The 14,420-nt window shown below is 30.2% G+C and overlaps 3 protein-coding genes across 3 annotated transcripts; 2 read left to right on the plus strand and 1 right to left on the minus strand.

The window, feature by feature from the left end:
- Positions 1 to 2,783: 2,783 nt before the first annotated feature.
- PCYB_022550 (hypothetical protein) lies at positions 2,784 to 3,361 on the minus strand (the record flags this gene model as incomplete). The annotated part of the gene is made up of 2 exons (XM_004220604.1): positions 2,784 to 2,913; positions 3,021 to 3,361. 2 exons carry the CDS (start codon positions 3,359 to 3,361, stop codon positions 2,784 to 2,786), a joined length of 471 nt encoding a protein of 156 aa, XP_004220652.1.
- Positions 3,362 to 6,552: 3,191 nt separating this feature from the next.
- On the plus strand, positions 6,553 to 8,309 carry PCYB_022560 (hypothetical protein; the record flags this gene model as incomplete). Its single annotated transcript, XM_004220605.1, has 2 exons — positions 6,553 to 6,669; positions 6,969 to 8,309. 2 exons carry the CDS (start codon positions 6,553 to 6,555, stop codon positions 8,307 to 8,309), a joined length of 1,458 nt encoding a protein of 485 aa, XP_004220653.1.
- A 5,663-nt stretch (positions 8,310 to 13,972) lies between these two features.
- PCYB_022570 (hypothetical protein) lies at positions 13,973 to 14,176 on the plus strand (the record flags this gene model as incomplete). Its single annotated transcript, XM_004220606.1, has 1 exon — positions 13,973 to 14,176. A coding segment is annotated over one exon (204 nt), but the record flags the coding sequence as incomplete, so codon positions are not given.
- Positions 14,177 to 14,420: the final 244 nt, after the last annotated feature.

Raw genomic sequence — 14,420 nt, forward strand, 5'->3', positions numbered from 1 at the left:
TTAGTGTTTAGTAGCGGCAGAATAAATCTGTTTCTTTTCTTTTTTTTAAGTAATAAAAAATTGTTATTTTTAAAAACTATTTTCTTGCTACCCCGTTGTAGTATATTTTATAATGATAAAAAAATGATTCATTTTTTTTTTTTCTTCTTCTTGATATTACTATATTTTTTTGTTTAAAAATCGAGCCCACAAATAAAAAGATTAAACATTTTGAAAATATTCTTAGCTTTGTTCTATGCCAACGTGAGTGATGACATACACGTAAATTGGCAATATACCAAATGAACGTAAAAAATGAACAGGTGTTTCTAGAGCTCTTTTAATTTTTCTAACCCCTTATTTTTGCTTTTTTTTTATTAATTTTGTAGAAAAAAAATAGTTCAAATTTTAAAAGTTAGTGCCCATAATAGTTGCAGTTGGACGTTTGTTAATTATTTTTTTATTCAGTTGTGCTATTTTTTTTTTAGCATCTCGTGCGTTTATTTTGCCAAGAAAGAGGCCTTTTCAATGTAGCCTAAGGATAGAGGCGAATTAAATGTTGATCGTAACAATACATTTTTTTTTGTACATTTAGCAATTCATCTTTAATAGTCTTCTTTTGACTAAGCGATATAGAAATTTGCCATTTCGCTGCTTTCTAGTGCCGCAAAAAAAGTGTCGAGTTGGCAGGAAAGCATCCCGACAAGGGGTAACGACCTGTCCATGTAAACACGTTTATGTACTCATATACATTTGTACGTTTGAACGTGGGCGCATATCACCCTACGCACTGCACAAACGTGAACAGAAGAAACTACTGCACATCTTCGCAAAAACGAAAAGTATATACATACACGCAAAATGGAACGAAAAAGAGCCAAAGGTAGAGGAAAGAAAGAGGAGAGTTTTTTTGAAAAGAATGGAGACATTAATAAAGATGAATTCTTATTCGATGATCTTTCCACCCCCAAAATAACAAATGAGAGTAAGCTATTTGACGAGGCAGGCAACTCCTCATCACATGTAGGCAAAGAGGAGGATGCGAATATACGCAAAAGGCAAATCGGAAGAAAAATTAAAAAAGTAAATAGTACTAATAAATTTATTGAAGTGAGATTCTATATATTTCTAGTTCTTTTAATTTGTTTCTACTCCCTTCTAGTGGTAAGACCTGAGTTTTTCGTATCGCGAGGAAATTTGAATGCGTGAATATGTGCGTACGTTAGTCCTCTTCTCAATTCGTTTGCTTCATCTATGATTTATTAATTGATAGATAATTGATCACAAATGAAAAGTAATAATAGGAGTTAGTCACCTTTTTGTAAAATGACTTCATTTTTTCTTTTTCACATTTCAGAACATTATTCGGAAGGGACTTGGCTTCATTTCCATATCACACAAGTTAATGCACTTAAAACCCGAAAGTATTTACATGTAGGGATAAAAGTGGGTCACCATTTTCGTGAGCGCGATTGTTGCACTGGTGGTGGGAGGGGAGTTCTTTTCTACGTGTCACTGGATATAACACATTATAACTGCACTTCGGTTGAGGGTCCCAAAAGGGTAGAAATCTCAAAAGTGTGAAGAATGAAGAGCCAAATTCATGGAAGGTCGTCCCGGATTAATGAAGCAGAGACAACTACGGAAAGGGCTAACATCAGCAGAATTATCAACATAAATACACAAAAAAAGCATAAAAAAGGGTTAGTGCTAAAATGATGGCACGCGCTTCAGGCTGCTATTCATTCGTAGAGAATCACGTTAACTGTTTTTATTTTTGCTCATTTGTGTAAAGAGAGTTTAGGGCCAACTGAGATGCTCAATTGCGCCTTTTTTTTAGTACTTAGTTCACTTCCCTTTTTAAGTAGACCTAATTGTATAGCATCTTGCTTTTTTGTTAACTGTAAAAAGTGGGCGAACTTAGACGGTGGTGTGTTTATATGTGCTTTAAAAGTGGAGTGCGGGGCTAGTTGGTTAACTGCACGCGCGTGCTCACATGCATACATAACTGCACACATGTTTGGGATAAAATGGAAAAACTTAATTTTTTTGTTATGAACATGTTGAAAATAGCGGTCAGCAAAAAATAAGAAAAAAAAGGTTAGAAGGTGCAAGGATGCTGTCTTTATTTTACCCCCACATGCATGCAAGCATAAAACGATTGAGACGAACATGGTAGGTATAAAGGTGTTTACTCAAAAGTGTAAAGACAGAGCAGGTAATTATTATACAGTAAAAGGGGGTCACGGAATTATTTGTTGAAATTGATCAGAAATTAATCGCCAATGCATCAAATTAGTATTACACATAACACAGGGGAGGGGATATATATGTATATATATATGACAAAAAAGAGCTTATTTTGAGGGCATTTTTTTTCATGCTAAAAAAGGTAAAGCAATGGTGTAATAATGCGTGATGCATAGTGCTCTTAAAGTAGACCATTTGGTGCCTACGTTCATGGGAAGTGACAATTTTCTTCGAAATTAAATACGTTCTTCCCATTTTTCTTAGTTTATTATGTTCTTCTTTATTTTCGCAAAACTAGGGTTCACCCTGATTTTTGTAAAATGCGCTAGCCCTCTTTCCATATGCACAATACCAATAGAACGTTTGACCAGTGCAACTTGTGCCTATGGCTTGAGGAGATGCACATAAAAGGCACATAAGCATGTATATAACTTTAAATTAATTATCAGGACATGTGCCAAGTGATACTTCTTTGCTTGATCCTGGTGCTGAAGTTTTTAGAAGTCCGTCCGTTCCTTGGGAATTACTTACTACTATGGCTTCCTTTTCTGTGGTTAATATATCATTTGTTTTGCCCATTCCTCCACAGATGAATCCAGAAATTTGAAGTACTCTTGCGTGAAAGGCTTTTTATAGGTTTCAATTAATGAGGCTTTTAAAGAATCATAGATTTCTTTGCATGAACTAGAAGTAGTTTTTAAATGCAGAATTGAGACATGTAGCATGTAATCCTTAAGTTTTAGGGTTTGCAAAATATCATTAAAATAATCTTCCACTTGATTTTTTCCCACCCTGGATCAAAATTTTTTGTAAATTCGTTATTAGCCCAATTACTATGAGCATTTTCAAAGGCTGCATTAAATTGTCTATCTCTATATTCATAATATTCCTTTCTGTAGGAATCACAAATTTCATCATGCACTACTTGTTCTATTCTTTTCACTTCATTTATTTTTTTTAATTCATTGAGGATGTACTGAGCCGTATCTTGCAGACACTCTTGTGTAATTTTTAATTTATTGCGTTCTGCATTTTCTCTAAGAACTTTAACTAAAATGTCTTTGGAATTTAGGAGAACTTGTGTTTCTTGGCTAGTGATTTTTTTAAAGTGTTCATTGGCCATTCCGATCATTTCATATTTGAACTTAATAAATTTTAAATACTCATCAAAGTTTTCAATATGGTGACAAAATTTTTTTTATGTTTTCTTCACTTAAGGGGAGACCTGATGGCTCCCCTCCCTCCGTTGTTGTGCATAGAAAAAACGAATTGAGAACCAAATGGTACAAAAATATTGAAAATATTTTCCAAATTGTCATTTTAACGAATAATGAATGAGTTAAAAAGGGGGAGAAAAAAAAAAGTGATGAAGTGCTACTTTAGGATGAAGTTCATATTACAAAATGGAAAAGCGACGACTCATCGTCCCTCGTGTTGTTCTCTACCGCTGAGTGTCAAAAGGGGGAAATTCATCTATTCTCCGTAATGCACTCTTGGAAGTTTGGCTATTGTAACACGATCATTACGTATTTGTCTTTTCAATTTGTTTTCCTGTTTTTTTTTTTTCCTTTTTGGGGCAATTCGTAAGGCGAATATGTGGGATGTTTTAAAAATTTAGGACAGTTCTGCACTTCGTCTAACGACAAATTTGTTCATCATGAGCTTCGCTGAATTGGAATTTTATTTTATTTTTTTAATTTTATTTTATTTTTTTTCACTATATTTTTTTTTCACTACATTTTTTTTCACTACATTTTTTTTCACTACATTTTTTTTCACTCCTTTTTAGAGGACATGTTTGCACCATTTTTTATTTCATTTCAGCAATTTTTGCACTTGCATTGTCACTGAAGTAAAGGTATATAAAAAATATCCATTATGGGGGGGCAAAAATGAAAATGTAAATATATGCACATAATTGCAGTTGATTAAATTTCATGCCGCTTTCACCAGGGAACATAGATAAAGAAAGAACTCAATACTGTTCAAAGTTTTATTATTTAGAAACACGAAAATGGGAAATGCTCTATTTTAGCAGACAACGGAGTCGCTTTTTGTTGTTTATCTGCCCATGCACGGTTGTGTGCATATGAACATAAGAATATATGAATGAAATAGCGCTAATTTTGTTAAAATACGTTACGGAATAAAATACTTAGTAATTGTCCAGGAGACAATTATTTTTTGCCAAAACGTGAAACGTTATTCGCTACAGGATAGATAACACAATTTTTTTTATTATCATTTTGTTGCATTTTTTTTTTTTTTTATAATAAACCGCTGCATAGGCATGGTTATCTAAAATACTTGCCATTTTTTACACTTAGGGAAAACAAAAATGTCGTAAAAGAATAACATTCCTAAGACTTTTCTAACGTTACAAATTGTGTGATGTTCCCAAAGGTGTGTTCTTTAATTCCCCCCACGATGTATCTGCTATTATAATGCGCTGATGAAACAAATATAGAAAAAAGGGGGATGTTCGTTATAATAATATGAACACGCTCGTGGTGTTATCCACCGTAGCAGCTCGCATTGTTCACTTCGGCACTATCGAAGACATAAAACCTAAGTTTTGACCTCTACTAATGTACATACAGATATGATGCTAATAGAAGAAAAGCAACGATTAAATTGCTCCTTCGTCCGTTATACCATTCAACAATACACATAACCTAGCTTTTAAAAAACGAACCAGAAATATTCTATTTGTAAAAACTCACAACTTCGTAAATGTGAACGCGCCATATGTAGCGCGGTGGGAGTTCTTACATATTTTTTTTTTAAACAGAATTAGGAATGCCGCTTTGAGGTATACTGTAAATTGAGCAGCCAGAAGAAGGGCATTCTATCCTGTTACTATTTCTACGAGCTCCTTATTTGTTTATTATTACTATTACTATTGCTATTACTACTGCTATTATTATCATTATCATTACTTTATTTATTTTTCTTTCCTATTTTGGTACACTTTTTTTACCATTTAAATTACACTTTTACGCATTTATTATAACGAACAACTTCGCATGCAGTGAAAAAAAGATTTGCATTTTTTCAATTGGTAAATTTTTGCCATATCGAATTTTTTCCTAACACAAATTGGTGGTAATGGTAATAGTAAGGATGATAATGAGGACAATGGGGACGACAATGGCAGTGCTAATGCGTAAAGGTTAACTTTCCTAAAATTCAATATTCCCATTTAGGCCACATTTAATGCGCTATTTTGCTAAGGGCATTAATATGCACATGAAAAATGGGTTGCACAAAAAGCTATGCGTATACAATTGAACATATAAAAAATACATGTACAGATAACTCGCATGAAATGTACGTACATGTAGCATATATCCGATTCGCAAAGAAAGGAGAAGGGCGCATGTTTTTACGTAGCACAGAAAAAAAAATATATTTTAAATATTGTAAAAATAAAACAATTACTTTAGCGCACCGCATATGTAACCCCTTAAATAACCTGCCTTGGCAAATATTTAAAAAAATAAATTATATTTTTTGTGGACTCGTCTATTTTTATAATAGTATTTCTTCCATTGCTACTTCGAATTTCAATTTTATTAAATCGAATAAAATATAAAATAAACAATAAAATGTACCAATGCACAAAAGTCTAATTATTGCGAATTTACGTACATGTTAAAATGGAATTATTTGAATTCTTTATACAAATATTGTTTAAAAATTATTATAAAAAAATAAAATAAATAATTTATTTGTGTTGTTCCTTTTAGCACCATATGCCGCCAGTATATATATACTGTATTCTTTTTCAGGAAATATTTAGAAATGCGCATTCTAATTATGCAAAAAAAAAAAAAAAAAAACACGATAGAGTAGCATATTCGAAACTACTAAGTATGCAATAATAATTTATTTATTCACTTTTCAGGAATAATAAAAAATTAGGTTATAAGGTAGAAAAGTAGTACCATGCATGATTTAACATAAATAATAATTTTATTAGAATTTTTTTTAAGTTAAACTGAATATATTTATATGCATTCCTTATCTTAATTTTGTTGCATGCATAAATAAAAATACGTTTAAGTTTTTTAAAAAAAAAGAAAAATAAAATAATTTAACATAAATTTAAAAAGAAATATAAAATAATAACACTATTTTTTTAAAATTTCTTACCATTTTAGAAATCGAAATTGATTACTTTTGCTGAATTTTAACATTTAAAATTTTAAATATTTTAAAATATTAATTATTTAAAATTTTGATTTAAAAAGTTAACATAAATAATAAAGGAAAACTATTACGTAACGATTTTTAGATATTATAATTTTTACTTTAGAAAAAATGGCTGCTCTAAGCAAATACAATAACAATAGGGGGAAAAAGAACATTTTCCCATTCGCTGTGAAAGTTTTTACCTTTGCCTGCGTTGTAGCTTGTTCCTTCCAAAACTACGAAAATGTAAGGAAAAAGAGATTATGATAATAATGAGGATATGAAAAGAAAAGGAAAAAAGGGAATTTAGATTCCCTGTTTCGCATTAGCATATATTTATATATACATATAGATACGCGTAATATATGTATGCCATATGTATGCTGTGCCTCTGCTTATGTGATGAGGAAAGAGAGCATATGGCGTGAAGAAAAATGATCAACGGGTAACCGTTAAGGAGACGCATATCTCCTCTAGACATATATATACCCCGAACCAACATGTGTGCATTTTGTGCCCTTCCTTTTGCATCTCCAATTTTTTAGGACTCATATACGATGTCATGCACCAAGAGCTACGGATACAATGCTCCATCATATGAGACAACATTCAACAGAATGTTAGCTGAGGCCGCCGAAGCTGCAGCTTCTGAGGCAGACGACGCCGCTACTAAGGAAGAGGAACTCCCCAAAAAAAGCAAGTTCGAAGAAATGATAGACAACTTTGTAGATAGTGCATGTGAACAATACGAGAAAGAAGTGAAACCAAAGTATGATGAAATCGCAACTTCCATTAGGGAAAATTACGAGAAAGATATGAAACCAAAGATAGAAGAAATTAAGAAAAAAATCAAGAGGAATTACGAAGAAGGTTTAAAACCAACATTAGATGGTTTAAGAGATAAACTAAAGGAATTTGAAAAGGATCTCTCAGAATTAGGTACAAATGAGGAATCAAGTAGTAACAACATAATCGATATCGAATTAAATTTCAATGAAGGAGCTGATCTTCCAACTGTTGAGGACGTTGCTGAGGATGTACTTGATCAATTAGATGACTCTGAATGGTCCGTTCATAAAAAATACGAAGATTTAAGAGATGAATTTGTTACCAAATTGAGAGATATCAAAAAGGAAGTAAAACCAAAGATTGATGAACTTACCCAGAAATATTTGAATGAACTAGAAATGGAAATGAAACCAAAAGTTGATCAGTTAGCTTCCACCATAAAAGACATCCAAAATGAAATTAAACCCCAATTTGATGATATTAAAAAAAAGTTATTAAAAGATATCGAAGAAGAAGTAAAGCCCAAAGTACAAATAATTGCTGATAAAATTTCCGATCTTGAAAAAGAAGTCCTTCCACACATGAATAAATTCGCTGATAAAATTAAAGATATCGAAAAAGATGTTCAACCCAAAATTGATGATTTAAAAGCTAAATTTAAAGATCTTGAAAAGGATGTAAAACCCAAAATTGAAGACTTCGCATCCAAATTAAACATCGAAATTGATGAGGACGTAAAAAGAAAAATTGAGAATGTTTTAAACAAAGTAAAAAATGACATTGAAGTTGAAGTGAAACAGAAAATTGACAACTTCGCTTCTAAGGTGAAAACTGATATTGAGAAAGATGTGAAACCATCAGTCGATGAATTAAGAAAAGTCATTGCAGATAAGTTAAGCGAAATTGATCAAGATTACGTCCCAGCTTTTGAACAAACCCTAAAAGAAGGATTCGAAAAGATCCGTGAAAATATACCACTTAAGAAGGAAGATATCATGGAAGTACAGAAAACTATTAAAGAAAACTTAAAGTCCTGCAAAGAAAGCATTGACTCTATGATCAATGGAAAATTGTTACGTGGATTTAAATTGTTATAAAAAGATAATATTGTAAATAAATATATGTTATATATATTATATATATATTAGGTGCATACATCGCACACGTCGCATAATGTGCGATGTTTGAACGAATATACACGTACATGCGCATGCACACAGTTTAATCGTTCTGTGTTAAGCACATTTTTATACCTTTTTCTAATGTAAAATAGTAATACAATGTCGCTTTTTCCGTGCTATTTATATATATTTATATACTTATTATGCCACATATATGCCATGTGTGACTCCTATGAAAGTGCTTATTTTTTTCAGTTAAATAAATAATATGCATGATTGGGTAGGTACATTCGTATTAACATATGTGAGAAAAGCATAACATTTTTAGAAAACGAAAAAAACTTTTTCCCTCAAGATATGTTAATATATATAAATACGCTTAAATAGGTGGCGCTTTATGCCCTTTCCCCCGCATGCTCTATGACAATGCGCTATATTTTAAATCGTAAATTTAGCATAGCAACGTTAATGTGCATATATAAATATTATGGATGTATCGTTATCTTTTTATTGATACCAAATAGCAGACACCGTTGAAAATTTTTTTTTTTTTTTTATGTATGCCTTTTTACTATACATCTTTGCTGTTTAATTTTCACGATATATTTTTCGCATGGTGATTGCCGTTTTATCAGGTCTTTGATTTAGTTAAATTAGCAATGTGTATACACAAGCCCGGGAATGTTATACAATAATATATGTACATATTTATATTTTTTTAAGGAGCTTCATTTTTATAACGTATATATATAGATTTATTTGTCTGGAGAATTACAACAAGATGTTAAACGTGCCTTTCAATGATTGATGAACCACAATGTTTCATAGTATAAAGATCAAACAACAACTTTAGTTAATAGCTCATAAATCCTAAGAGGAAGTTATAAAGAATGCTGTGCATATTTAGAAGCTTAAATAGGAGAAGGATGAAAGCATTCTTCGCTCCATATGCACATATACTATATGCACATATTTATGTATATTCAGTGGCATGTATAAACGTCTTAACACAAACGCTCTTTTTACGGAAGTGTGTTTATCAATTGGCTTCCATTAGAATAGCGCATATATATTTAATATCTTAGATGCTCAGTTTTGTTAATTAATCTGTGTGTGCGCCCCATGTTTAACTTTAATGTAAAATGAGCTTAAAAATTAAATTCGCTTTTACAGTTACCCATTTCTTTGCATGAAAATTTGCAAGTATGTCGAAAAATGTGCGGATTGTGCTCTTAATCAGCATGAAGGGCATCGCGGAAAAAGCTGGTTCAAATGATTTCACGTCATGAGTCTATTTGTTACCTATTTGTAATAACATATTTTATTATGTTTTCAAAAAAGAGGGCGAAAAAAAAAAAAAGACAATTATTTAGGATGTTATCTAAGGTTATGCTACTCGAATTTCCATTTGTAGTTCATTGGATCTACAAAAGCTATTCTTAAAAGCATTTAGCCATGCGAACTAGTGTTTAATTCTGCACTACTTTGTACGGGTATGCCTTTTAGCATTGAAAAAGGATGTATCTTTAAGTAAAGAAAAAAAAAGTGAAGAAAAAGGTAAGCTATTTTTTCGCAATTTGGGGATACTCAAATGGATGTACATCTTTTTAGCAAAAAAGATAGACAAAGGTGAATTACAAACAAGCAAAAAACAAAAAAAAAAAAAAAAAAATTTCAAATATGCGCCTTCCAAACAGGTTTGCTTGGAGGGGAAAAAACCAACAAATAAGTTTTCCTTAATGAACATAAAACTAAGCCTTGTTATCGTAACAAAGCGGTATGACTCCTTTTTTTATGTCTTTTTTTTTCGTCACATGTATATATATATTTGTTAAGGAGCACAGGGACACTTTCGATTCGCATAATTATTTATCGTCATTTCGAAAGAGTATATTTGCTATATGCGGGCATTTATTTTTTAGAAAAGGAGCGATAATATGACGTATATAGCGAATAGGGTAAATGGAGATATCGTAATATGGATGGAAAAAACGCAAAATAGATGTCAGCGCACTTTCTGTTATAATTCTACCGTCAAACGTCTATTAATTTAAACACACCGTTATTTTACTAAATCATAATTACTCCCTTTGGGGCACCTTTTACGGCTATGGTGGTATGCAAAGCGTAGGAGACTCGTAAATGGGTAAATGTACATAAAAATGCATATATATACATATATGCGTGTGCATAATACTCTGCCCCATTTCGATAAAACGCGTTTCATGCTAGGTTACGCACCTCGTTTGCATAATTTGATCGAGCATAAATCACTTATAAAATGCGGAAGACTAAAAAGAGCGCTCTCAATTGTTATAAGTTAAGTACTCACTTTGAGTAGGCTGCAAAAAAAATTACATCAATACGTCCCATTTTTTTTTAAAATAGTATGCACACAATAAATAGTGCATAACAGAATGACTGATACTGCTCTATTTTTTTTTTTACATTTTCCCTTAAAGGAAAATACACGAGTTAAAATAGTAGCACAATCATTTTGATAGTTTAAATTGATATAGCCCATTTTGCCTGTGAAAAGCTGTATCCTTTTTTTTAAATCAAGCCAAATTAAAGCTTGCTTAACATGATAAAAAAGAAAAAAAAAATTAAAAGAAATCTTAATGCGTTTTAAAGAGCTACATGAGCATATTTATTATATATAATAACTTTTAGAGGAATTAAATAAATATCCATTTTGTCTAGGGAATTGGAATTATATAGCAAAACATTATCCTAGTCTCGATAATGCTGCTAACGGATAGTGTATGCGTGTTTTATACAAAACAAAAATTTAGAATTTACAAAGAGTCTAGCTTAATACACCTTTTTCCTGATGATTATAAGATAACACTAAAACGTAGGCAGTTATAGTTATGCATAAATTGTAGTACGTACCTTTATATATTACAATACTGTACGATTTAGCAGTTGACTAAATATTTAACATTCTTATCCGTTAGCGAACGCGCTTAATAAGTAATTATACATGTATGCGGTCCAACTTTATTTACAAAGAATACGTCATGGTAAAGGGGCGTTTTTTTTTTTCTTGTGCGGAGTTTATCCTTAAGGGTTGCGCGAAGATTTTTTTTACATATTTTTTGCTTTTCTGATGAGAGCAAAAAGAGCTTAGCATTTTAAATTAAATCGCGACTTTGACAATTTATTGAGAATAAATCCTCCTAAGTATAATATCACATAGTGTCATAAAATAGCTTAGATGTACTCGTAACACTAATTTTATATTTTATAGTATCAATAAATTAGACATTCCAAGTTAGGAATGGGGAAAAAAAAAAATTATAAAAAAATAATTACTAAATGGGCATAAATATTTTTAAATACATATGTAGCAAAATAAAACCTCGCGAATTTAGCAAATCGTCATGTTAGAAATATGAATTTAGGATTACTTAATTAGGCAGGAAATTGTACTTAAAGCGTAATTGTTATAAAATATTTTTTTTATTTTTTTTTTCCATTAGTACTTACACTTCGTTTCAGGTTATAATAGACTTTTGCGTAATTTGGAAAAATGGGCATTTTTTCTACGTACACAGTAATTTCATCTGAAAAATAAACAAATAAAGAAATGTACATAATTATAGTAAAATAAAACATATGTTTAATACTGTTATATACTATGCTGCGTTTTATTTTTGCGCAAAATTTACAATCCTTTTTTTAATCTATATATTTAACATTGTATTCTTTATTTTTTACGAAAAGATTTGTAGCACGTAAAAACGTTCACGCGAATTTTTTTTAGTGAAATGAATAAAAGTAAAATATTAAAATAAATTACCAAAATTTATGTTCAAAAGGTAATTTTTTAAAATAAAAATAAAAGTGATCATAACGCTTTTTTTTTCTTATTCTTCATTTTTTTTAATTTTTTTATTTAATTATAATAATTTAAAAAACATATATAAATATTTTTTTTATAAACAAATGCTTTATTTCTATATAAATAAAATACAATTTATTCCAAAATTAAAATGTACCACCATTTTGATGTAGCAATTTTTACATATATATGTAGTATAGAAGTAACAATATATTATATTCCAAAATTGCATGTGTGCATTATTATTTTGAATAAGTGACATATTTAATATTTTTGTTTCTATTTTTATGTATCATATTAAAAATTGCGCTTATTTTATTACAAAAGGGGAAAAACGTTTTAATGATATCCGTATTTCATATTTTTTATTAATTTTATGCAATTTATTTTATTATTTGTATTTTTTAGGGAATATATATTATATTTCTTTCATATTTCAACGTTTCTTTTAAATTTTTATATTTATCTAAAGTGGGTTTCCATATTATTTTTTAGTTTAAATGTACGTTTAAGTAAGCAATGTAAAAATTTTAACGTACTCTTGCTTTTACGTATACTTTTGCATTTCCTGCGTTATGTTTTATTATGTTATGTATTTTCCGGTTTTATTATAATAATTATTTTTTTTATTTTACTTCAATTTTTTTTATCGTATATTTCGCTGCATTTTATGCCGTATTTTTATGTCGTATTTTATGTCGTGTTTTCGTTTTCTATTCTAAACTTATTTTCGCCCGCATTTTTATAAGTCACGTATGCATAATTTATATCTTCCTTTTTTTTATTTATTTATTTTGTTTCCTTTTTCATCGTTAACTGTACAATATATTTATTACATAGTACATGTATCGCGGACATAGTATATTTTATACTTTTCACTCTTGTAAAAGAAAGCTACAATTTTGTAACATTAAAATTTAGCATCCTCTTTGTTTTTCACTTGTCGCGAACTTGTTGAAAATTAAACCGAAGCGTGCCTAGGTATATATATACTACGTGCGTATCTATATAGATATATATGCATATGCGAAGATATGCTTACCTGCTTATATTCCTAACTGTGGATGTGCCTTGATTGATTCATTATTTTATGTAATAAGATGAAGCTCCTGCCGACAACATTTTTTATCACAAAGTAAAAGATATGTCGCGAGCTTTGCCTTAGCTTAAGGAAATATATAAAAAAATACCTCTTGCATCGCGGAGAAGGATATATTGCATGATCTATTGTATATGCATTATCTACCGTATATGTATATCCTGCAAAAACTTCTCTTCTCATATATATATAAAGCGAGCGTTGTAAAGCAAGATATAATCAGCGCATGAAAAATAGAACAGGGATATTTTTGTGTTTTTCGTAACGTATTAATTAATTAATGAGCCCTATTCTGTTACATATTTACATCGCTTATATATTTTATCTTGCGAAAATTCCAAATATTTTTGGTTCTTAAAAGGAAAAAGTTTCAAAGTATAATTTATTATTGTCCTTAAGAAACGATAAGGCTGTTTGTGCGCTCATATATACGCACATGACACATAGACGCATAATGCATATAAGCATACATACAGCTGTACAATTAAGTCTGAAGTTATAGGATATATAGCTTATGCTTTTATCATCCCTAGTGAAGACATGCATTTAGAACTACATGTTCAAAATTTACCGTGGTTTGACAATAATGTATTTAAGAAATATCATATTGTTAAATTAAAAAATATACTTAATGAAGATTATAATTCTCCTTGTAAGTAATTATCATTTTATTAAATTTAAAAAGTGTATATAATGGAGCATCGAAGATGTGTAGTATCAAAGACTGCTACAAATGATGATAGTGAATCCGAGATAAAATCTTCAACAGATGTTTTTCCATCAGTAATAGAAAGAATAATGGGAAGCAGTCCTAAGCATAAAGTAAATATAGTAAAATTTTTTAACAAAGTTTCCGTGTGCGTCCTTGCACTATGTATCCTGAATTGCCCTAGTAATGTAAGATAGAAGAAAATATATGTTTAAAAATTTACAGTTCATGTTTGAAGCTGTTTAATTTTGAATACTCATTATGCGTTTGTATATATTACATGTGCTTTTAAGCAGCTTCAAGTGTACAAAACTGTGAAAGTGCATACATTGTACATATTAATGCAAACTATAATGACGCACACATGTGTATAACATAATTCCTTCTGTTTATGTTTTACCCATTTTTTTATAGCAAAATAATTTTACAGAA

This window comes from Plasmodium cynomolgi, chromosome 2 (assembly GCF_000321355.1).
Source record: "Plasmodium cynomolgi strain B DNA, chromosome 2, whole genome shotgun sequence".
Classification (NCBI taxonomy): Eukaryota; Apicomplexa; class Aconoidasida; order Haemosporida; family Plasmodiidae; genus Plasmodium; species Plasmodium cynomolgi.